Source organism: Armigeres subalbatus, chromosome 2 (genome assembly GCF_024139115.2).
Source record: "Armigeres subalbatus isolate Guangzhou_Male chromosome 2, GZ_Asu_2, whole genome shotgun sequence".
Lineage (NCBI taxonomy): Eukaryota > Metazoa > Arthropoda > Insecta > Diptera > Culicidae > Armigeres > Armigeres subalbatus.
The window spans coordinates 39596355-39621757 of NC_085140.1; the positions used below are offsets into that span (position 1 = coordinate 39596355).

At 37.5% G+C, this 25403-nt stretch overlaps 1 protein-coding gene across 8 annotated transcripts in view; it reads right to left on the reverse strand.

The window, feature by feature from the left end:
- LOC134218483 (circadian locomoter output cycles protein kaput-like) overlaps positions 1-25403 on the reverse strand; it is a 295619-nt gene that overhangs the window by 92850 nt on the left and 177366 nt on the right. Inside the window, exon 2 of one of the 8 annotated variants that reach the window (XM_062697538.1) lies at positions 19244-20351. The exons of 5 other annotated variants lie outside the window; for them this stretch is intronic. In XM_062697538.1, the coding sequence (XP_062553522.1) occupies positions 19244-19713 (470 nt within the window). In that variant the 5' untranslated portion in view covers positions 19714-20351. Of the gene's footprint in view, positions 1-19243; positions 20370-25403 lie in introns of all 8 variants that reach the window. 2 more of the 8 variants (XM_062697537.1, XM_062697536.1) reach the window with 2 other exon arrangements.

Below are 25403 nucleotides of genomic sequence, written 5' to 3' on the forward strand. Positions count from 1 at the left end.
TTTTTTCACATTCGTGTTTCATATTTTCACGCGTACTACAACGCAGCAAAGATGAAAAATTGGTCTACGCTGTTGTCTGTTCTTCGATGAGATTTGTGCTTCCGAAACCGTGATGTAATTTTGAGACTGGATTACGAAGCAAAGGATTATGAACTTGATTTACTTTTCGAAGCAAACAAATCAAGATGAACTTCCAGCGGTATCAGCTGCTTGCCTCGTGATTCGCGTCTTCTTCTTCTTCTTTCGTACGATTACATTTCTACTGGAACTAGACCTGTCTTTCAACTTAGTGTTCTTATTATCATTTCCGCTATAATTGAAGGCATTTAATTCCTGCCACCAAATTAGTTTGCATCTGTAAAAAATCTCAGACCGGATCGAGAACCAAACATGCCATCTGCGGATAGGCAACCAACTCGCGCGCAAGGCCAACGGAAGCCCCGTGATATTGAAATGGTTAGTTTTAACTTTGTTAGATTCCCCTCAATGAAAAATATGTCCGTTTTATTTTATCACCGCTCATCTCGCCTCGTTCTGTTAAACGAAAATGAGTTCAACGAGCTGACGGAAGATGTGAGGGCTGCTGACCGAAGGCTGCGCAAATTTTCGTACACATACGCGAGATGGTTTCTGTTTGCAGTTGGCGTATGTTCGCCACCTCCTGCCGCGCTAGAGATAGCCATGACGTCATCGTCCGACGACGACGACCAACGACGGCGGCCAGAGAAGTGGGGATCCAAAATAAAAACAAAATTCTTTGCTCTAAACACACATTCTCGCAGCCTAAGTGGTGAAGACGGGAAGGCGTCGTTACAGTCTTGGCTTGGCTCGGTGCGTCGTATTCAATAAAGGCGATTATTTATGTTCGCGGGTATCATATCTGGGCAGTGGTACCGGCTGGTATTGTATTTGATGAAGTTTATTTTAAAATGTTACGAAGGTATCTTTTATGTTTTATCTTTTTCGTCTTTAATGTTCTTTTGTTGTGCTCATATCGTTTTCTTTTCATCTCGCTTTATTTTTCGTTTTCTCTTCCTCTCTCTCTGTCTATTATTTTTCTTCTTCTCTCTTGTCTTCTGTCTATTTTTCCATCCCTTTCCGCTTTTCTCTTCTTTTACTCTTCTTTTTCTGTCAATTCAATAGTATCTCTTTCTCGGATAAAGAATAAATTGCGTAACTCTTTTAGAAGAGTTAACAGTTCCAAACAGTGTATGGAAGAATTGTTATCTTACAGAATTATGTAAGTGGTTAAAATCAATGATATTTGGTCGTATGACGTTGGATCAAATAACATTTAGTGGAATATAGGGTAAATGATGTATCTTGGACAAGCACAGGACATTCATTAGAAAATATATCGAGATTGAATAGAATAAAACAATTGAAAACCACTAGGTTCATCCAAATACATAACCTATGATTAGTCTTGTGTCTCCATTGCCCAATTTTTGAGTAAATTACTTTTACTAGGTGTAAACTGTGATATACTGCGAACTGAAATATTTTCTTTTTGGACATCAAATATATAATTTCGACATGGAAAATGCATATATTTTGGACAGAGTCATTTTCTCCTAATTTAAAAATGGCCACCTACAGATCTCAATGGTATGACTTACCTACACGTATCCACATTCATTTAAATACATTTATTTGCTTAACTGACATAGATTAAACCAGAAATTAACATTGTTTCGCAATCTTATCGATATCATTGAAAACAGCCTGAAAGTTGGCAATTAATGGTTCAACCATGTACTGTACATGGGGTGACCAATAAATGTCTGATGCATAAAAACATAACTTAATTTTGGTCACTCTTTTTTCATCCGTCTCGAGTTCATGTTAATCGATTGGAATATGTTAGTATCTCAATTACAATTAAACTTTGGCCGCAGGACCTCAAGATTGCTCTTTGAACCAATTTAAACGTGTTTCAGGCGCATGTTACGAAGAGTCCTAAAATGCATGTTCTCCTACATACTGGCGACGAGCAGGCACTTTGGTAGAAAGCTTTACATTTTAGATAATTTTAAAGATAAATAATAGTTGATTTGTGAATTCTCATCAGGAGCCGCTAGAGTTGAGGTAAAAGTATGCAATGATCATACTTTCGATAAAAATTTTCCTACACATTATCTAAAATTGATCGAAGAAGCTCAGGCTTGTCCAAAATATGTACATGTCCAAAATATATCATTTACCCTAGCTTATTGAAAAGTCTATGTTTTTTTTAAAACGTGTATAAAAAGTAGCCGCATCAAAATACTAATTATATGAAGAATATAGCGACGTTGAATTGTTCCTCATAAATGTTATTCGTATAGAGGTCTGAGCGTTGATGTTGTTCCATCCGCCAAGATCAAACGTAGCTTATTAAACGCATAACAGCTAAGAGTATGTAAAAAAACTCAGGATCACGTGAGTCCAAACGTTTTCCATTCGCTAAGCATATAGGAGATAGGTTAACACTTTTGACATCCCCTGTTACGTAATTAACTGGCAACACTGTTTCATATTTTTGATATGTTTCCTCGTTGAAGTATTGTCCAATGGCCTTGAGAACACCGCAGTGTTGGTGATTCCCCCTCGCCGTTTCTCCCCCACTTGTGTTCATAGACCCACTGTATAGGCAGAAGCGAATGGTACCGATCGAATGGCCTGGGAATGCTGATGATGGTCAGTGCGATTTTTTTTTGCCTGGTCGAAGTGATTCGCGATACGGTTGGATCTGAGGAAGCACCACCGGACAGCACATGGACGAGTAGCGCACAAACTGGTAAACAAAACCAGGTGGAAGAGAGAACCGAAAATATAATGCCGTGTTGACGCGCTATTCTGGCTGGTATGGGTGGACGGTGTGGGAGGCCGAACGAACCAGACCGAATGATTTGCAACATAAGAGCGCACACAATCCACCTAGTGGCGATGGGTTTTGGCATGCATTATTATTATACAAATAAGACTAAGGAGACGCACCGCACACCCGTCATGTCTACTTTCTAGTTTGTTGATATAATGAGATAATTTCTAAGACGAATAATTTGGGAACACCTGCAGTCAGTTCTGACCGATCAGTTCATCAGTCGATCTTTAATTACTACTAACAATATTATGTGTCGATTCTGATCAGTCCATCCGCACCGCAGAGCCAAAACCAATATCATATGTACCATCTAAAAAAAAGTTATTTTGCTCATAATTTTTTGAAGATTTGAATTCCAAAACTAACTGCGTTTCAATGAAAATATGAACAGAGTTCTTTGAACTTAAAACAAACAAATTGGTTCGAAACAGTTAAAAAAAATTGAAGTAATATGTATAAACACATACATACAGACATGTAAACGACTGGCAAAAGACAATCGAAAAAAACATGATTCTACAACCTTTCATGGGTACCAAGATCCATGCAAAAAAGCAAAAACAACCAAAACAGCAGCTCGCACAGATGGGTAATAAATAGAACTTTCGTAGAGACTGATCGGCTGAAGGAGGAAGAGATATGAATGCGATTCGATAATGGGGAGGCCACAGTGACAGTGATTGGATGATGATATCAGGTTGTTGAGGAGTGAGCGGAATAAGAATATTGCACCCAACTGAGGCAAAAACAAACTTATAATTAACAGTGGTAGGGGAAATAACTGCTTTGGCAGGTTTTGTTTTGTTATTGGCACCGGGTTTTTAAGATGATAAAACTTGGCCCAAAGATTCCTTGAAAGTCAAAGCATGTCGTCGCTGAGCTTCAGAATATTTGATCTTGAAATCAAATCCTGATAATAAAAAGATCAATTCTGCCAAAGCAGTTGTTTCCCCTATCAGGAAGCGTAGTGTGCCGTTTTGCAGTGACAAGTTCTTTTGATTCTCAGATCGATGTCTCACCGCAAATACGAGTATATATATATAAGTATACAAGTATATAAGTATACAAGGCAGAGACTGTCAAAGGCAGGGATGCCAATCCGGATATGGCAAGTTCGATTCCAGGTACGGTCCAGGGTGTTTTCGAAAATTAAAGCAGGCTCGACCCTCGTGCATAATCTATCTATTGTACTTGTCACACAAAATACATATCCATGCAATGGCGGGCATGAAAAAGCTTTCAATTAATAACTGTGAAAATGCTAATATAACAATAAGTTGAAAAGCAGGCCATGTTCTAGATGAAATGTCGAGCCACTGAAGAAGAAAAACTTCTTGTGAATCAAAGCATGTCATGGCTGAGCTGAAGAATTATATATCCGATAATAAGATCAAACCTGCCAAAGTTGTCATTTCCCCTAGGGTAACGGTACCAATAGTGAAGGTGTTATATAACAAGATAATTTTTCCTAATAGAAAATTATGGAAAATTTACAGTTTTATTATCTTAGTCAACAGATAAACTAATAAATTAGCTAAAAATTAGAATGGTGTTATTTAACATCGACAACTATCAGTTATTTCTTGTAGCACTAATGGGAACACTGTTCCTTCAGCGGTGGTAAAAATAAATTTTGGTTCCCATAATAGTGCCATCCATTGATTTCTTATGACACTCGCCACTATTGATGCTACATCCACTAAGGGTACGGTTACCCTATCAGGAGAGCACAGCGTGCCGTTTTGCAGTGACAAATTGTTTTGATTCCCGGATCGATATCTCACCGCAAATAATTCAATACACCAGACAGAGGCTGCCTGGTGGGAGACTGCTTATTAGATTTGACACATTCGTACGCAGTCACGAACAAGTTTTCAAATGGCAAATAGTATCATTAGCACTTTGTTTTCACTGGAACCCGGTCTGGCAACGTTGGGATCTTAGCACTTCTACGGTTGTTAATTGAATGTTTTTTGCACTTTTGTAAATATATCGGATTGTATATGTCGGAGCATATAAGGCTATAAGAGCACAGGATAATATAGATCTATTCAATGTACCAAAAATTGCACAATGGCGAGGAATTATATTGCAATAAACTTTCGGAACGATTCACAGGCTTTTTAATAAATTAACAAAAATGCTAGTGTTCGAATATGCGATCATGAGCAGTGTACTCCATCAGGAGAACTACTTCGAACTACACAATTTAAAAGTCGGCTATGCTACAAAACGCTGCGACAATTTTCGTGTTTTTCAGTGTACAGCTGAGGTTTAGCCTGATAGTAGAAACAAGGAAAATCTTCAATTCTGATTTTAGATCTACGATTCCATAGCTAGAAGAATTCTGCGGAGCATGGAGACGCTTGGTGAATCTTACGGCCCTGGAATCAAAAAGTGGTGCAATGCTATGGGGCCATTTTTTTGCTATTAGGTAAGAAAATTATTATCTGAAAATTTCAACTCATTCGATTGTTACATAAGCTGGTGTATTGGATTTGATGTTTATATGGGATTTTAGGCCAACATACAACATACAACTTCGTCACTATTTCTTTCTAGAAATTGGATTGAAAAGATTGGTTAAGTACAAACTGTTGATAACATGTTGAAGAAAAACTCCGCCAATAATTTTTAATTCGTAAATACTTAGGCCGTTACAAACATTTAATTATCTATTTGTCCAACTGGTCTCCGAAAGGCCAAGGGGGGGGAGGGAAAAAAATATTAAAATGAAAAAAAATCAAAAAACTCCTCGGATTTGTTAAAGAATATTTTGCCAATTCTCAAAATTATCCGAATTTTATTTTGTTTCCTCCTCAAAATATTATTTTTAGCAAAAAAAAACCGAGGGGGGGAAGACAAAATAGATTTTAAATATTTGTATCGGCCTTAATAAAAAAAATTGTTGAGATTTTAAAAAGTCCACAGGACAATGACTATGTGAGACAATTGGGAGACAATGGGAGACAATTCAGAAGGAAATGAAAAAAAAAAACGCACACTTAACCTTTCTGTAGACACTCACGATCAGTACTGGAAAAGGTCGAGATGTATGTATGTATGTAGTTAGCCACCATCCTGGCTAGAGTCTTGCTCTGCATGCGGTTCCACTTGACAGTAAGGTGAAATTTCAATATGATTTTGCATTCAACATATTGCAGTATGAAGAGCCAAAAATGGGGGTGGTGGAACTGTAAGCAGAGACACTTACGCGAAACCCACGGGAAAATGAGAATCTCCTCCCAGCTAAATGATCCAACTTTAATGAATAAAATAAGGTTTGCAATTGGCATTTTAAAATTTTCATAAATTTCCAAAAAAATGTGAAGAAATTTATGCAATTCCAAAAAGGAATGAGACTTCTGGATAGGTGAAATCTTGATAAAAAGAATTTTAAAAAGATCAAGAGGTATGCCAGCTCATGTCCTGTCAGTTTTGAAGCTTTAAATCTTCAGTTTTCAAAAAAGATGTTACGTTTAGAACAAGAGTTTTAGAACACTTAACTCAATATCTAAAGTCAATAAAAAAATGCCTCGAAACTTTCATTTTGAGTGTCAGAACAGCAACAATTATTGAAGTTTGGTATCAACGAACACAAATTTCTTGAAATCGAAAAGACAAATGAATTTTTCAGTTCTTTTTTTTTTTGCAATAAATCCCCAACAGTTATATGAAATTATATGCCCTACTGACGTGATGAACTTCTTCCTGCGAAAAAATCAATTTAAAAAAGAAAAAAAATCTGCCCTCTTTTTTGATTCAGAAAATTTAACTGAAAGCTCAAATCTTGGTTCAAGGCCTTTAGGGTGAAGGTTGGGAGCTTTTTTTCATTCCGTTTATTCAAGGCTCACTTGCTGCATCCAGCTTTACAGAGCAGATATCACTCAAATTTACTCAAAAGTACTACACCCAACTGGTGATTGTTAGATTTTCTAACAATTCTGTTTAATTACCTATATACGAACTGGGCATATTCGAAAATGCTAGATTCTTATACAAATATTGTATGAGATCTTACAATAAGCCAAAAAAAGACAGAATCACCGTCTTCGGCCAGAGACGACGGACAGGACATTTACACAACACCCAGTGGACCAGTGGACTTCTCGCTTTGCGAAAAACTTTCTCCTTAACGGGGCGGGAATCTAACCCACACTCCACAGTACATGCGTCTAGCCGATTGACGTCGCTAACCGCACGGCCTTGAAGCTTTCCTTTACAATATTTGTTTGTGAACTTGCTTTTTTTCTATAAAAATCTAGCCATTTCGCATATGCCCAGTTCCTATACAGGTTTTAGTATTTTTTTCATACAGAATTGTTAGAAAATCTATTTTACATTTACATCTATTTACATCACAGAAAAAATCTAATTAACTCGCCTAGTAGCAATATGTACTGCCATTATCGTTTTAGCTGAAACAGCAACCTTGTTGGATCTTTATATCTTTTGAACGCAATGGCTGATTGTAATCAAATTCAATTGTGACCAACTAGGCTGTGTCCTACGTCGAATGCAATTTGTTGCGATAAAATTGGTTAACGATTACTGTTTGAAAAGTTGGGTAATGTTTTTCTCTGCTTTTGTGTATACACATACACACATATACACGGACCGACAGACATTTACTCAGTACATCGAGCTGAATTGATTGGTATACAAAACTCTATGCATTTTATAAAAAGTATTTGGAGAGGAAGGTAAAAATGGACACCCAAATCGGAAATGTTCATTTAGCAAACAAATAATATTGTTAAATACGAGGAAGATGAAATTTCAAATTTTAATTTAAAAGTTTCATTGGAATAACGAACAGTTTTGAGCAGTTTTTCTTAGAGCTTGCAGGTCTTTTTTTCCCTTTTCCTAATTTCTTCCAATAACAGATTTAATCGCCAGCAAATACTCAGGGGCTATCCACAAACCACAAACAAGTGTCGAAAAGTCTACATTAGTCTACGAAGGGGGTATGATGGGGGGTTTAAAAAGGCGAAATTTCGGTCGACGTGGTTTGTGGACAGCTCAAGTAAAATCCTGAAGGGGTAGTACCACTTATGAAAGAGGCTGAGAACCGTTGCTCTAGATATTTGGATTTCAGGAGTCGCTTCTCGAAGAATTTCAATACGAACTTCCAGAGGATTTCACAGTGGAACTTCACATTCCAGTTAAACTCCAGGAGATAAACGCATAGAGAAATTTCTGAAGGAATTTCAAAAACAATTTAGAAAATTTTTATGACACATCTGAAAAACACCAAGAGGAATAAATAGAAACTAAATTATTTTCGAAAAGGACTCAGAAAATAATTTTTAAAAATGCTTCAAGAGGAACTCCTGTGGGTGTTCCAGATAGAACTTCCAAGGGAAATCTTTAGATAACTGTTGGTGGAAATCGTACGCGAAATACTGCAATAACTCCTGGAGAAAATCCTGAATGATTTTTAGGAAAAACTATTAGAAGATTTTTGGTGCGACTACCAGAACGAACTCCTAAAGGAATTACATGAGGGAACCATGGAGAAATGCTAGGAGGAGTTTCGGAAGGAACTTTTGGAAGAATACCAGTAGGAGTTTTCTTCGGTTTTCCGTCATTTTCTTGTGCTATCATCAGACCCAAATAGCATTACTTTAGTCTACTCTGACCATACGATCTTCTTCCAGTCATCAATTGCCCATGCAATGTGCTTTTGTGACTACTTAAGCCGTTTTTCAATGATGTTCGCGGTTAACTATGGCTTCTTGGGGTGCGGGTGACATTCATCCCCAAGGCAAATTAAAAGGATAAAACATCACCAAAATCCTGTGCACAAAACATCAAACACGATGGGAGCGCCATCGGTGGCCAATTGACTACACAAAATTAAATCAACCGTTAAAATGGTGAACGATGGAACATGTTCTGAGTGAGACGTCTGTTTCTCTGTGTAGATACCTTCTAGTAGTTACCATTTTATTTATCAGGAAGGTAAATCATCAGTAACCGCATTACAGTTGATACAAAATTGAAAAAAAAACTTTTGAGGCAAAGGAAGTTTCACTTGCTGCTTCCTTAGACATAGAGGGAGCTTTTGACAATACTTCTCATAATTCCATAACAAAGGCAATGTCGAATCGTGGCTTCGATAAATGCATTATTGACTGGATTAAAGAAATATTAACAAACTTAATGGCAAACTCAACTATGTGTATCAAAATTAAAAATCTTTTCCAAAAAAACAAGAAAAAATCTGACTTCCCGTACAAGTCATCAATCAAGAAAAAGAGAAACGATGATACTCTGCAGTATCACACACCGCAGCTGGTCGGACGCTGGGTGGTAAGCGAGCCTCTATTGTCATTGCAGAAGCAAACCCGCCTCAATACGACAAATAGAAGCATTCGTTTGTGATTCAAACGCAACCGACTGTTGTTCAAATCTGATGCACAGAGAGAAAAAGGGTGTGAAATGTTGCCAAAGCAGATTCTATGGATACGAGGAATCGACCCATCGTTATTAGCTGGTTATGGAATAACTTCTCGCAAGGGCAGCTGTTGTATAATTGGTTTAAGCCAAAAATGACACATTGGATATATTCACCGATAGTAAAACCAAGAATTACCTATGGTTTGTTGGTCGGTTTGGTGGCCAAAACCGAAAGAAAAAAATTTCAAATGAAGCTCGAAAAACTTCAACGATTAGCGGGGAAGGGTCGTTTGGCCGAATACCGTTCGTCCGAATGCCACTAGGCCGAAAGTCGTTTTGCCGAATATACCAATTGGCCGAACAGACCATTAGGCCGAAAGTCATTTGGCCGTACAAGTCGTTTGGCAGAAAGGGCCGTTTAGCCGAAAGGGTCATTTGGCTGAAAGGGTCATTTGGCTGAAAGGGTCATTTGGCCGAAAGAGTCATTTGGCCGAAAGGTTTATTAGCCCGAAGGGATCATTTGGTCGAAAGGGTAATTTGGCCGAATAGGACATTTGAAAAGGGGCCCTCCTTAGCCGTGCGGTAAAACGCGCGGTTACAAAGCAAGACCATGCTGAGGGTGGCTGGGTTCGATTCCCGGTGCCGGTCTAGACAATTTTCGGATTGGAAATTGTCTCGAGTTCCCTGGGCATAAAAGTATCATCGTGTTAGCCTCATGATATACGAATGCAAAAATGGTAACCTGGCTTAGAAACCTCGCAGTTAATAACTGTGGAAGTGCTCAATGAACACTAAGCTGCGAGGCGGCTCTGTCCCAGTGTGGGGATGTAATGCCAATAAGAAGAAGAAGAAGAAGAAGAAGGTCATTTGAAAAGTGAGAAATTAGGAGTGAAAAGAGAGACGTCTATATTCTCATTCCTCATTTCTCACTTCTCACTGTAAAAAGTGAGAAGCGTGAAGTGAATAGTGAGACGTCTCACTATCCAGTTCGCACAACTCACTTTTCACAGTGAGAAATAAGAAATGAGGAGTGAAAAGTGAGACGTCTCTTTTCTCACTTCTAATTTCTCATTTTTCAAATGACCTATTCAGCCAAATATCCTATTCGCCCAAATGTCCTACTCGGCCAAATGACCCTTCCGGAAAAATGGCCCTTTCGACCAAATGATGCTTTCGGCAAAATGACCCTTTCGGCCTAATGACCCTTTCGGCCTAATGACGCTTCCGACCGAATGACTTTTCCGGTCAAATGACCCTTTCGGCAAGATGGGTTTCAGCGTAATGGTTTGTTCGGCCTAGTGGCATTTGGCCAAATGGCTTCCGGCCGAATGGGCTTCCGCTAAACGACCTTTTCCCACGATTATCAACTACCTCTACATCAAATTGTACGGTTAGAAGCTTTTTTTGTGTCTTTATTTTGGACTTTCAGCCCTAGGCTGGCTCGTCTACGATAGATTAGAAGCTAAAAAGAGTGCTTTTAGGATTAGAAGGTCCGAAATCCTCCCTGAAGGTGACCTCAATGGCCATCTTAGCATTCTAGAAAGCTTCAGTATAAACTCTTTATTACTAAACAATGAAGACTGGATGGAGCAAAATAATACAATTTCAATCGACTGTTCAACGTAATTGAAAGCAATACATGGTTGAATGGAGGACCAAAACTTCGCTCATAATCGATTTCGTATTATAATTGATCAACCAAGTGGAAGCATCAGTTACTGGTCCTGAGATAGATATATCGATTCACATGGGAAGTTGGTCATTCGTATTTCAAGTTGAAGTTTACGCAATTCTAGAGTGTTCTGTAATATGTTTGCGTAGAAATTACAGACACTCAAATATATGCATAATGCCCTACAGTCAAGCAGCTTTGAATGCTTTAAAGTCGGCAACATGCACTTCAAAACAAGTTTGGGAATGCATTCAGTCACTCCGAAAATTGTCTTGTCGGTGAATGACTGCAATCCGAATATATCCCTCTCCACTTGCCAAGGAACTTTTGGGTTAAGGTCGAGGAGCAAAGCTACGTCGTCTTGGTTAACAAGATGCCAATGTGATAGCAAGAAATCAAGCGATGGATTTCTAATTGGATGTACAAAACGAGCTTTTCCGTTCATTTCCAATTCTAAGCAGTTACTGCTAGAATACGTAAGTTAAGGGTATACTTAGGATAGAAATAGAAACGGTAGAGAAGCCACTTGACTACCAAGCCCGTTCATAGTTCATCATTATTATTACAAGACAGATTTTTACTATTAATTAATAGCAGGCATCCTTTAATGCACTATTATTGTGAAATTCTAGGAGCTATTTCCTAACAAATTTGTTTTATTATAGCCTAGTAAGAATATATTTTGGAAAAACTTACTCCAACCGTTTTACAATGCACTGAGTAGCATCATCATCAGCACAACACTTACCCCATTACCGTGTACATAAGGTGACTGTTACATACCTGAAATGAGAATAAACGAAGAAGGTAGTTTAATATTATGCTATTTATGTAAGAAAAATTACTAATCAAAAATGTGAGATATATTGTAGGGGAAGAGGTTCGGTTGTGGGCACCCTTTTGTCTTTGATCCATAACTTTGGCCCTAGTTGATCTTATGCCGACATTTGTATACCAATGGAAAGCTAGACTAATAACCTTACTACTAGCGAAAAAAATAGTTTGATTTCATCGGTTTGAAAAAAAATATTGACAATTTTGCAAATTTGACATTTTTTGGCATTTCAAATTTGTGGTTCGGTTGTGGGCACCCTTGGAAACTCCGCTAAAAATAAAGAAGCATGAATAGAAACCACCCAAAAAAATGAATAATTTATTCAATCTAATATCCAGGAGGCTGTTAAATTCATTATTTCAATCAATTTTGTCTCAATAATTATTAAAACCTGCTAAAAATGTCATCTATCTATCTATCTATCTATCTATCTATATATATAAAACTCAATGTTTGTAGGTTTGTATGTATGTTTGTATGTATGTTCCAGCATAACTTCTGAACCCCTTTACCGATTTTAACCAAATTTGGAACACACATTCTTTATCTTAAGGAGACGACGATAGGGGGGTTAGGCATGGGGGGAGGGGTATTGCTTAGTTATCGATCAACCCAGTGTAAATCTGAACCCCTTGGCCGATTTCAACCAAATTTGGAACACACATTCTTCATCTTAAGGAGACGACGATAAGGGGTTGGTGATGCTCTTCGGAAAAGGGGGAGGATAAGGGGGGAGCGGTATTGCTAAGTTATCGATCAACTCAGTGTAACTTCTGAACCCCTCGGCAGATTTCAACCAAATTTGGAACACACATCCTTCATCTTAAGGAGACGACGATAAGGGGTTGGTGATGCTCTTTGAAAAAGGGGGAGGGTAAGGGGGGAGGGGTATTGCTAAGTTATCGATCAACTCAGTGTAACTTCTGAACCCCTTGGCCGATTTCAACCAAATTTGGAGCACACATTATTTATTATATGGAGACGACGAGAGGGAGGTTAGGAATGCTCTTTGGAAAACGGGGAGGGTAGGGGGGAGGTGTATTGCTAAGTTATCAATCAACTCAGTGTAACTTCTGAACCCCTCGGCAGATTTCAACCAAATTTGGAACACACATCCTTCATCTTATGGAGACGACGAGAGGGGGTGAGGGATGCTCTTTGGAAAAGGGGCTAAGTTATCGATCAATTCAGTGTAACTTCTGAACCCCTTGGCCGATTTCAACCAAGTTTGGAACACACATTATTTATCTTAAGGAGACGACGATAGGGAGGTTAAGCATGCTCTTGGGAAATAAGAAATGATATGTGGGGAGGTGTATTATTTAGCAATCGATCAACTCAATGTAAGTCTTGAGCCCCATGGCCGATTTGAACCAAATTTGTATCAAATATTGCCTGTCCTAAGGAAACGATTTTAGTGGATATTGGTAGGTCCTTTTAAAATTGGCAGGTTGTGAGGGAGGGGTATTCTTTATTTAGCGATCAATTCAGCATAACTTCTAAACCCATTTACCGATGTCCACCAAATTTGGAACCCATAATCTCTGTCTAAGGAAGACTATATCAGACTGGGTAAGAGTGTCATAGCTGAACGAGAGAGGGTATATTTATTAAACGAACAGTTTAGTATACCTTTTTATCGCATGGGTGAATTCAAACCAAATATTTAAACACGTATTGTTCACCCAAAGGAAACTATTTTAGAGAGGCTGGGAGGAGTTTTCGAAATGCGCGAGGTTGTTGAGGTTGGGTATTGTTTAGAAAACGACTTAATTTAAAATCCCTCTTATTTAGTTCATCCGAGGTTCCTTGACATTGTATAATGCTCCGAAAACAATTCCTCAAAAATAGCAAATCCTCGACAATAACATTTCCCTGAAAATGACATATCCCTTAATGAAGCAGGCCATTAACATAACACTATTTGGCCTAAGGTCATTCAACATGAGGTGAATTTGGAATAATACACAACAGCATCAGAATCTTTCATAGAAAGCATGCATTTGCTGAGTATAAAGCAATGATAATTGGTAACCTTCATCGGAATCATAGTTTGCCCAGTGAAAAGCAATGATTAATGTGTTTCTATCTAGATGATGGATGTGATTGCTTCTTTAAAAGTAGGCATTTGCCCGGAATAGGGCAATGGTGGGTGTGATCCCTTCTTTAAAAATATGCGTTTGCCCGGAATAAGGCATTGGTGGATGTTTTTCCTTCTTTATAAATAGACGCTTCTTTTAATCAAATGATGAGGTATCAACAAGTAAACACAATTACCCTGTTAACCACCAATTGGTTTTATCATTTTCTGATTGTGAAAAAAAACTGCGAACCAAACTGGCAACTCCGAGCAAGGCCGGGTACATAAAGCTAGTTTGAAATAAGATAGGGGACAACTAAAACGATATTGAATGATTTGTCAATAAAATAAGGGTGCCCATAACCGAACCAATAAAGGTGCCCACAATCGAGTTTTTAGTACAACCGAGTTTTTTGCAGCCTTTTTGGAAAATGAAGAAAACAAATTTCGCGCTGAAATTTTAATGGTAATCGTCATTAAGCCTCAAAATAGATTGAATTTACTGTATAAATATGCATTGGAACTCACTTTTTGAATTAACTCACTTCAATTTATGACACTTTAAAAAAGGCAAAAAAATATTCGAGTTGTTTTTTTCGTAAAAAAAATTGATTTGTTCCTAGCTCAAAGTAGAGATCCCCATCCGGTTTGATATTGTGTGTGTATGTGTGTGTGTCCAAACTAATCCCCACTGTCTGGCAGTAATGTTATGGAAGAAAGCTGTCTGTTTTACAATTTTACAGTCAGATTTAATCCGGGAGTTAGAAAGTGTTAGCTCTATTGCAGCTCCAGTGACCCGTTTCAGACTGCCTGGTATTTCATGACCAGTCCGAGGTCACTTTTGCTTACAATAAGCCCCGCCTGTTTATGCTACCATTATCAAATGGATAATGGACCCGTAAACAATCTTCCGGATTCTCCAATCCAGCGCGTTATTAGGTTATAAATTACAATCGTATCAATACGCCTTAAAATTCGTAACAATGGTAAAGTAGTAAATCCATATCGGAACAATCTCACCAATTTTATCCACTTTTGTAGAACTGCGCATCCACGGTGAACAATAAGCTGGAAATAAGCTGGTTGAGAGGAGCTCTGGATCTATATTCCACACTCGATTCGTGTTGCGCCCGCGGCCTGCCTCTCCTGATTTCGCATGCGGTGACTTCATAACAGGAATCATCACTCACAAATTTCCACTAAAGCCACAATCACTAACGCACACCTTCAAATCTATCTTTTATGAACTAACTTAAAATATCACGCGTATACCAATTGGCGTTTATTAGAAATTTCTGAGAGTCTTCAATAGCCAAAATAGAAAAAAATCAAGCGATGAAAAATTTTGACATCCGTCGCGCGCGGCACACTTCGATCTTCCAGATCCCCATCCGGTTTGATATTGAGCACAAAACATCATGTTACAATAGCAAACTAATAACGGTTGTCAGAATGACAGCACCTGTTATCTGTCAATAGATATGTAGGGGTGCTGCCCACAACTGAACTGTGTTCACAACCGAACCTCCTCCCCTAGTATATTACCCTGATTCCCTTTGGTTGTGGCTGCAAAATAAAATTTCCATAAAAAATTAGAAATTTTCCATAATCAATTAGCAAATTGCCAACAAAGAAATCAGGGTATGAACAATAAATAAATATAAAATTTCCACAAATAAAACAGAATTTCCATAAACAATTAAGAATTTTCCACAAAATAAAAATAAATAAGCATTTTAAAAGAAAAAATAGCAATTATAAAAGAAGAATTTTCCATAAAGAAATCAAAATGTTCCACGAAAAAAATACAAAATTGCCATAAATAAATCAATATTAGCAATAAACAATTACAAAATTTTCCACGAAATAAATATATTTTTCCATAAAAAATTGAAAATTTTCCACAAAATAATCAATAAAGAGCAATATAAAATAAGAAAATTTCCATAAAAAATACAAGAGAGCAATGAAGCTGATAAAATTTTACATGAACTTTAAACGCTTTTAAAGAAGGTGTCATATATGAAAAAAAGAACAGTTTGATTGCTTTTTTTGGAAATTATCTTATTTTTTTATTGTTCTTTATTGATCATTTTGTGGAATTTTTTTTTTATTGAAAAAAATATTTGTTTTGTGGAAAATTTTGTATTTTTTTTTTGCTAACATTGATTTATTTATGGAAATTTTGTATTATTTTCGTGGAACATTTGATTTTTTATGAAAAATTCTTTTTATAATAGCAATTTTGCTTTTAAAATTGCCTATTTATTTTTGTTTTGTGGAAAATTTTCAATTGTTTATGGAAATTTTGTTTTATTTGTGGAAATTTTATATTTATTTATTGCTCATGCCCTGATTTCTTTATTGGCAATTTTCTTATTTTTTGTGGGAAATTTTTATTTTTTAGAGGAGTTTTTATTTTATTCTTTTGTTGTCGCATTTTTAATTTGAGAGCAATGTGCGAATTGAGATACCTTGGTCATTTCCTAAATTGAGTCAAAACAGGTCGAGTGGCGCCGCAAAGCAATTCTGGAAATGATATCTGTACGTCTTCTGGGCCACTTGGACGATCCAGTCGTATTGTCCACAATCTGGAGGTCCTGCGAAAAGGCCAGTATTTGAATTTAATTAAAATTCATCTTGTGACGCCTCAAACTTCATGATTGCAAATGTGAGGAATAATATTTTTGAAGTTCCTGGGCCTTTTGGTTCTAGTCAGACCACATGGGCGACAATCCAGAAGACCTGCGGAATGACCATTTCCTAAAATGAGTCAAAATATGTCTTGTTACACCTCAAACTTCTTGATTTTACAAACAGCGATAAAAACAGATTTTAGGCTCATATCATGATAATTTAAGTGTGACACGACCCTGACACAATTTATAAAATGTTCATTCCTATTTATGTCCATATATGCACCGAGCAATATAGGATAGTCCGTCGAATAAAATGTTTGCGACTTTCTTCAACCAATCTTCTTCTTCCGCCAGACTGTTTTTTTGCTGTTATGCGATAGCTTCGTGTCAGCCGATCCATAGCACATGTGTAAACTTTTACGTGCTCAGCGCAAACAACAGAGAATCGAATTTTAACTATTTCAAAGCAATAAAATGGCGCATGGCAGTATGTACTGATTATTCAAACAAATAAGCCAAATGTAAATCAAGAAATAATTTCTGGAAAAAACTGCTTTGTGAAAATAGTAACCCATTGCGGAAGAAAACAATCCAATTTATGAATGTCGTTGGCGATGCAATGCAATGCTGCTGCAATGAGTTGGTTTTCCCTCTGGTTTCTCGAATAAATGGGAAAAAGTAGTACAGTAATATCTCGTTTTAATCACCCTTCTGGCAAAATAGGGAATGTGACAAAATCCGAAAAAACAGTTTTTGAATGCATTTCACAAATTTGAAGCAGTTGATGCCTTGGTAAGGCCAAATGTGTGAAGAGTAATTTCTTGTCGAAAAGGCTTACTGTGATAGAAGTCATAAATAATTCATAATAAACCACAGGCCTTTAATGTTATTTAATGGAAATCGTTGTAGGTTGCAGTATTATTTACGAGAATAAAAAGAATTTTAAATTTTGCGGGGTGACGAAATCGTGTAAAAAATGCGATAAAGTCTAGACCAACATTTGAAAAGGGCGTAACAGCCAAAATTTATTCCTTCTGATTCTTCGTTTATATATAGATTTATATATGTGGACGAAGAATCAGAAGGAATAAATTTTGGCTGTTACGCCCTTTTCAAATGTTGGTCTAGAAGTCGGGTCGGAAACGTGATAAAATGGAACAGGGGAAAGACAGTGCCCATGACTTCAGCTTCCTCGTATGTGATATTGTTATTTTTTTTACTCAGGAAACCTGTTTAACTTTTAACATTTCCCTAACCTGGTTTTCCCTACTTTTGAATGGGGGACTTAATTTCTTTGGGTGGATCTGAATACAAGACAGTTTTTTTTATCCAATCGATTCGTATTTTGTGATACACCATCGGCTGATACGGGCCACACGCCATGCACAACTGGGAATCCCCATCTGGGACAACGGACAATCATGTGAAGATGCATACGAATGTGATCTGTGCAATTCACCTTTGGTTGGACCAATCTGCTCTATGACAGTAGATCCTTTCCATATCCGCCACAAAAAAAAGGCAAGTCGCACAGCTGTGGGTAAGATGCGAAAGCCTAGAAGTTGTTTCTTACCTCCACATGCCAATCGATTGCATCGGAAGAAAATTGTTCTTCCACCATAGAGTATCATGGTGCAATAATGTTTCCCGATAATGGTGTTTTGATTGTGTTCGGATTTCATAGGAATTGCACGAGGACGAAAGATCACCGCAGCTAGTTTGCTCGTGTCAACATCATTCCGAAGTTTGTCAGGGGCGCATCCCAGCTCGTCGATTGAGAAAGGGGGAGCTGATGTTTGCCATGTCTTGTAAGAGGAAAAAATAGCCATCCATTCCCACCACAGTTGTGCAATCTATAATCATTGGAATATTGAAAAATGCGGTGGAACAGCGCAGTGCTGCCCACCACGAACGGTTGGGCCTCGCGACGCGACGTTACGTGAGCTGTGACCGCGGAGAGTCGGCTCGAGTGCTCTGTCGTTAAGGGTGGCACTTTGCATCAGGAGCAAGTTTCCTCGAAAGACAGTTTGCTTAGGCGCGTTTGATGCAACATTGTTGCTATGCATTTCTAATGGGGTGGAATATCAACGCGAGACTCCGGATAAATGGTTCGCACTGAGCTAACAGGTTAGTTCAAATGGCCTCAATTATCTATGCATAATTCAATCTAATTCGGCTCCAGGCGAAGGTCTTAAACGAACGTGTGTGAAATTGATTTGCTCAAGAGTTAAGTGATACTGAAGAGATAATCGGTCTATACAAATAAATAAATTATTTAAAAGTTTAATAACGCCGATAGTGGTTCTATGGTTTGGGTAACCAAGTTATTGCTCTTTTTTCCAAATTCATTTCAAAGTTCCATAATCTGAGCGCAAATCAATCAAATATCAAAAATAACAAAAGAATGGTTTTCAAAACAATACGATTTACTAAATTGAATTTATTATTGGCCAAGACAATGCTGATTTTGCGATCTTACGGCAGTGTAGTTGCTAATCAATTAGAAATGTCATCAAAGGTCAAACACAAATTAACACCTGAGTGTCAATTTTTATCACAATTATCCCACGACTCCAATCGCCCCGGATTACGATAGATTAGAAGTTAATAGTCACAATATTAAATCAAATGATGATGATACGTTATGATGCTTTCCAATGAAATTTCAATAATCTTGTCTAGCTTTCTTATCTTCCCTCTTCCGAGAACATCAAGAACAATTCAAATCAGTGAAAAAATCATCAATTACCTGCCATAGTGATACATGTTGTACATGTGCTCCGGTGGTAGCGGATAGGGGCGAGGTGACGCCCCATACCATGGCAACGGATGCCCGTAGCCCATGCCGATGCGATTAATCATCGTCGAATCCGGGTGCACCCTCGGTGCGCCTCCGCCCATGGACCCAGCCAGTCCGGGATGATACGCAGGAAAATTAAACCGGCCATCCGCTCCGTCGTACGGAGAGGGCGAATAGCCGTACGGTATCACGCCACCCATTTCCTGGTACGGGCTCTTCGAGGGTGGATTGAAGCCCGGACTTAATCCACCATCATAACTCATTGGCGTAGGTTCGGCTCGATGGTGATGCTGTGGGTAGTCCTCACGATAGCCGGACGCCGCTGGCCCGGCATGGGAGGAAGCCCCGTGACCACCGAAGTACCGCGATGGATACCCGGTTCGTTCCGGATTGACCGGATAGCCTTGCGAGACGTTCATCTCGGCTAGGGCGGGACTAGACGACTGTCGCTTGCCGCTTTTGTCACTTGATGGATCCAGTTTGAAGCCGCGCGATCCTATATTTTACGATCGGTTCACGTTAAACCGCGACTCATAACTATCCATCGAAACCGGCTTTCACGGGAGGGGATCACTCTCTAAACGTCGATTTCTCTCTGAAGCTCTGTTTTCGCACGGGCAAATGGAATGCACACCATTCGCCAAATACAGTAAATCGTCCTCGCCGTTCAGAATGGCGGCACGAAAGCCCGTCGTTAGGGAGCAGGTTTTTTTTTGTATTTATGTTTCTCACTTAATGTGGCACGGTTATGAGGAACTGGACTTTGTTTTCGTCTGTTATTACTTTGTTTTGGACTTTGTTTCTATTTTTAACAATAATCTTTGGTTTAAAGCTGGACACATTTTATTTGGATTTGCAGACTTCTGTTGGTATCCGGTGATAGTTGAAAAACTACTTTTCACGACGTCACTGTTTAACACTGATTTTGCGACACTTGAAAATGTTTCCGAACAACATCAACTTCATTCGGTGATCACGTGATGGCGAAACCGATACACTGCTATGAAACACTACAGTTCAGGTGGTCTTAATTGGTAACTCCAGGCCACTGCTACTGCTGCTGTTGCTGATACTGCTGTTGACGTGGGTAAAATTTTTCGATATTATATCAGATTTGTTTGCCTCATTAACACGTATATTAAGCCAATTCCGATGTTGTTGTTGTTGCTGTTGCTGCTGCTAGTTGCCAAATATTATACACTCAAACCGAAATGGACACAATCAGTAACCACGTACGTATTCGATAGGAAAAGAATGGGCAAGCGGTCGGTGGAATAATTGTCTAATCATGTCCAGGAAATAATGGTGTTAGATTTGACACCTCGCGAAAAAGAAAATGTTAAATGGAATATCGACAGTTGAGAAGGATGCAGAGATCGGTTGAATTTTCTAGTCCATGTTGAATTGATGGGGGAAAAAACTGAGCAAATAATGCTGGATTGCAAACCAAGCTAAAATTAAAAGATATTATAATTTAAAATGACAATAAGGAGTCAACACACACAAACATTTCTGGTTTTGTAACTTTACGTCCGATCTGTCGTATTTTTAAGATACCTACCTCAAAAGATTTCTGTTCATCTTCAACGAGTGCTTAGAACTTCGAAAAAAAACCAGATTAATCCACCTAGCAGTGATGATGCCTTTCTTGTGCATTATAAAATATAATCACATTAAAAAAAATCACATTAGAAAGGACAAAAAAGGCTCTTTCCTAGATAAGATAAAAAATTTATAAAAATTAGATTAAAATTTTGCTTATCCGTCGGAACCAGAAATGAGCCTAGTGTCTTCGGGAAAGTTGTAGCGGATGTGACGTTTTCTGGTGAAGGTTCCTCAAATCAGGTTTTGAGCATGTTTCAGGCACTTTTACCACCTTCTACAAAGTTGTTTGGCCAAAAAAATACATGTTCTATGTTCAGGCACTTAGCCGAGGTAAGACGCGCGGCTACAAAGCAAAACCATGCTGAGGGTGGCTGGGTTCGATTCCCGATGCCGGTCCAGACAATTTTCGGTTTGGAAATTGTATCGATTTCCCTGGGCATAAAAGTATCATCGTGTTAGCCTCATGATATACGAATGCAAAAATGGTAACCACGAGAAATTCATTCAAATTTCCACGGGAAATTCATTCGAATTTCCACGGGAAATTAATTCGAATTTCCACGGGAAATTATTTCGAATTTCCAAAAAAAATCATTCGAATTTCCACGGGAAATTAATTCAATTTCACAGGAAATTCATTCATTCAAGAAAAATTCACTCCAATTTCTGCAGAAATTTTCCACAATTCCTACGGAAAATAAATTCAATTTCAAGGGAATTCATTCAATTTAGTTCAATTTCCACGGGAAATTCATTCAATTACAGGACGGGAAATTCAAATTCAACGAAATTCATTCAATTTCCACGGGAAATTCATTCGAATTTCAACGGAAATTCATTCGAATTTCCAACGGAAATTCATTCAATTTCAACGGAAATTCATTCAATTTCAACGGAAATTCATTCGAATTTCCAACGGAAATTCATTTCACAATTCCAACGGAAATTCATTCGAATTTCCAACGGAAATTCATTCGAATTTCCAACGGAAATTCATTCGAATTTCCAACGGAAATTCATTCAATTTCCAACGGAAATTCATTCGAATTCCAACGGAAATTCATTCGAATTCAACGGAAATTCATTCAATTTCCAACGGAAATTCATTCAATTTCAACGGAAATTCATTCGAATTTCAACGGAAATTCATTTCAATTTCAACGGAAATTCATTCAATTTCAACGGAAATTCATTCAATTTCCAACGGAAATTCATTCAATTTCAACGGAAATTCATTTCAATTCAACGGAAATTCATTCGAATTTCAACGGAAATTCATTCGAATTTCAACGGAAATTCATTCAATTCAACGAAATTCATTCAATTCAACGGAAATTCATTCAATTTCAACGGAAATTCATTCGAATTTCAACGGAAATTCATTCGAATTTCCAACGGAAATTCATTCAATTTCCAACGGAAATTCATTCAATTTCAACGGAAATTCATTCGAATTTCAACGGAAATTCATTCAATTTCAACGGAAATTCATTCAATTTCAACGGAAATTCATTCAATTTCAACGGAAATTCATTCAATTTCAACGGAAATTCATTCGAATTTCAACGGAAATTCATTCAATTTCCAACGGAAATTCATTCGAATTCAACGGAAATTCATTCAATTTCAACGGAAATTCATTCGAATTTCAACGGAAATTCATTCGAATTCAACGGAAATTCATTCAATTTCAACGGAAATTCATTCAATTTCAACGGAAATTCATTCGAATTTCAACGGAAATTCATTCAATTTCCAACGGAAATTCATTCAATTTCAACGGAAATTCATTCAATTTCAACGGAAATTCATTCAATTTCAACGGAAATTCATTCGAATTCAACGGAAATTCATTCAATTTCCAACGGAAATTCATTCGAATTTCAACGGAAATTCATTCAATTTCCAACGGAAATTCATTCAATTCAACGGAAATTCATTCGAATTTCCAACGGAAATTCATTCGAATTTCCAACGGAAATTCATTCAATTTCAACGGAAATTCATTCGAATTTCAACGGAAATTCATTCGAATTTCCAACGGAAATTCATTCGAATTCAACGGAAATTCATTTCAATTTCAACGGAAATTCATTCAATTCAACGGAAATTCATTCGAATTTCAACGGAAATTCATTCAATTTCCAACGGAAATTCATTCTGAATTTCCAACGGAAATTCATTCGAATTTCAACGGAAATTCATTCGAATTTCCTAACGGAAATTCATTCGAATTTCCAACGGAAATTCATTCGAATTTCAACGGAAATTCATTCGAATTCAACGGAAATTCATTCGAATTTCAACGGAAATTCATTCGAATTTCCAACGGAAATTCATTCGAATTTCCAACGGAAATTCATTCGAATTTCCAACGGAAATTCATTCGAATTTCCAACGGAAATTCATTCAATTTCCAACGGAAATTCATTCAATTTCCAACGGAAATTCATTCGAATTTCAACGGAAATTCATTCGAATTTCCAACGGAAATTCATTTCAATTTCAACGGAAATTCATTCGAATTTCCAACGGAAATTCATTCGAATTTCAACGGAAATTCATTCGAATTTCCAACGGAAATTCATTCAATTTCAACGGAAATTCATTCGAATTTCCAACGGAAATTTATTTGAATTTCCAACGGAAATTTATTTGAATTTCCAACGGAAATTCATTCGAATTTCCAACGGAAATTCATTCGAACTTCCAACGGAAATTCATTCGAATTTACAACGGAAATTTATTTGAATTTCCAACGGAAATTTATTTGAATTTCCAACGGAAATTTATTTGAATTTCCAACGGAAATTCATTCGAATTTTCAACGGAAATTCATTCGAATTTCCAACGGAAATTCATTCGAATTTTCAACGAAAATTCATTCGAATTTCCAAAGGAAGTTCATTCGAATTTCTAAAGGAAGTTCATTCGAATTTCTAAAGGAAATTCATTCGAATCCCCAAAGAAAAATTTTACGTTCATGTACCAATGTTTTATACTTTCTGGTTTACAAGCCTATTCGCTATGAAAATCATTTCATCATCCAATTTTTCAACTTCACAACTGTTGTTTAATAGTTTTATGCTATTCTGTTTTGTAACCCAATGACACCCTACCGAGCATCATGGTCTTTCTACTTGGGTTCGTCTATGAAAAACAACCATTTCAAAAATGAATGATGTATAAAATACATTGCTGTTCACTTTCTTCCGCTTTAAGTGAGGATTCGCGTTACTAATCGATACCTGTCAGCAGCGCTTAAAATAATTGATTTATATTTGTGAAGTGCTTTTTTGTGTCACCTCACTTCTCAACACATCCACAGTCAGCTCTACTCGGTCAATTCTCGTTTTAATATGAGTCAACGATGTTTACTTGCTTATATTCCACAATCTAATATTTTTTTTGAATAATTATGAATTACTTTCGATTACACGCGTCAATATACTCAAGATTGATTGTGTTTTTGTGACCATTCCAGTAATAATCAATCGGGTGGGTTGAAAATTTTGCTGAGTCATTCTATGTTTTAAGTAATCATTCGATGGTTGTCAAAAATCAAACCGAAGTTGCTCAATTAAATTATCTTATATTATTATAAGCTCAGATTATCAGATTTGGAGGCCATGAACATAGCAGATTTCGGGTGTTTGCTTGCTTGATATAGTAGCAGTAAAAACCAAATGTGTATATAGGTATGGGAGCCATGACCATGCTGAAGGTAGTTGCTGTCGAATCCTTGTACTAGACCGATATCTGTCAAGATGCAAAGGGCTGTATATAACAATGATCAAGATCCTTAGATATAGACGCGTACATATATAAATTGTGGGATTGCTTTTAAAAACACTAAGTTGAAAGACAGCAAAAGCTCCAGTAAAATAGTGTTGCTTCTTTGTATCTATTATTAGCCTCCACTATGAAGTACGACCGAACGCAAATATCGCAATGCAAATGAGTAAGTTGCAAATTAAGAACTGTGTGTTAAAAATTGAGAACTTCAAGTGATAAATGTTTATTGATTAATACTAATTATTGATTGTTGTTTATCAAAAAACGGATCGAAAACCGGCTCTGGAAATCCCACAAAATCATGCATGTCATGATTGTTAAAAGGTCTGGATCACGATGTTTATGGATCTGCGTGACTTAAAATGAACTACATTGCTGATTGAACGGCACAGCAAGAGAAAGCAACGCTCGATTTGAAGAAAATATTGTAACAAAGCCCTGAGCATTCCCGGGTGGGAGCTCACAAAACAACGGTCATTTTGGGAAGCAACACGCCGCACACGTTTCAGAGGAACTTGATAACATAACATCTCCTGCAACGGTTTATCGAGTTTCTTGGAAATACATTCACCCGTCGTCCTCTCATCCATCGAACGGGTAACGTGACGGGGTTGCTTTTATCCTAACGTAGTTTTGGATTATTGATGGATGGCGATGCCAGGCCGCCGCTTGCCATTACCCTATCCATCCTAGAAGAGCCGGTCCGTGA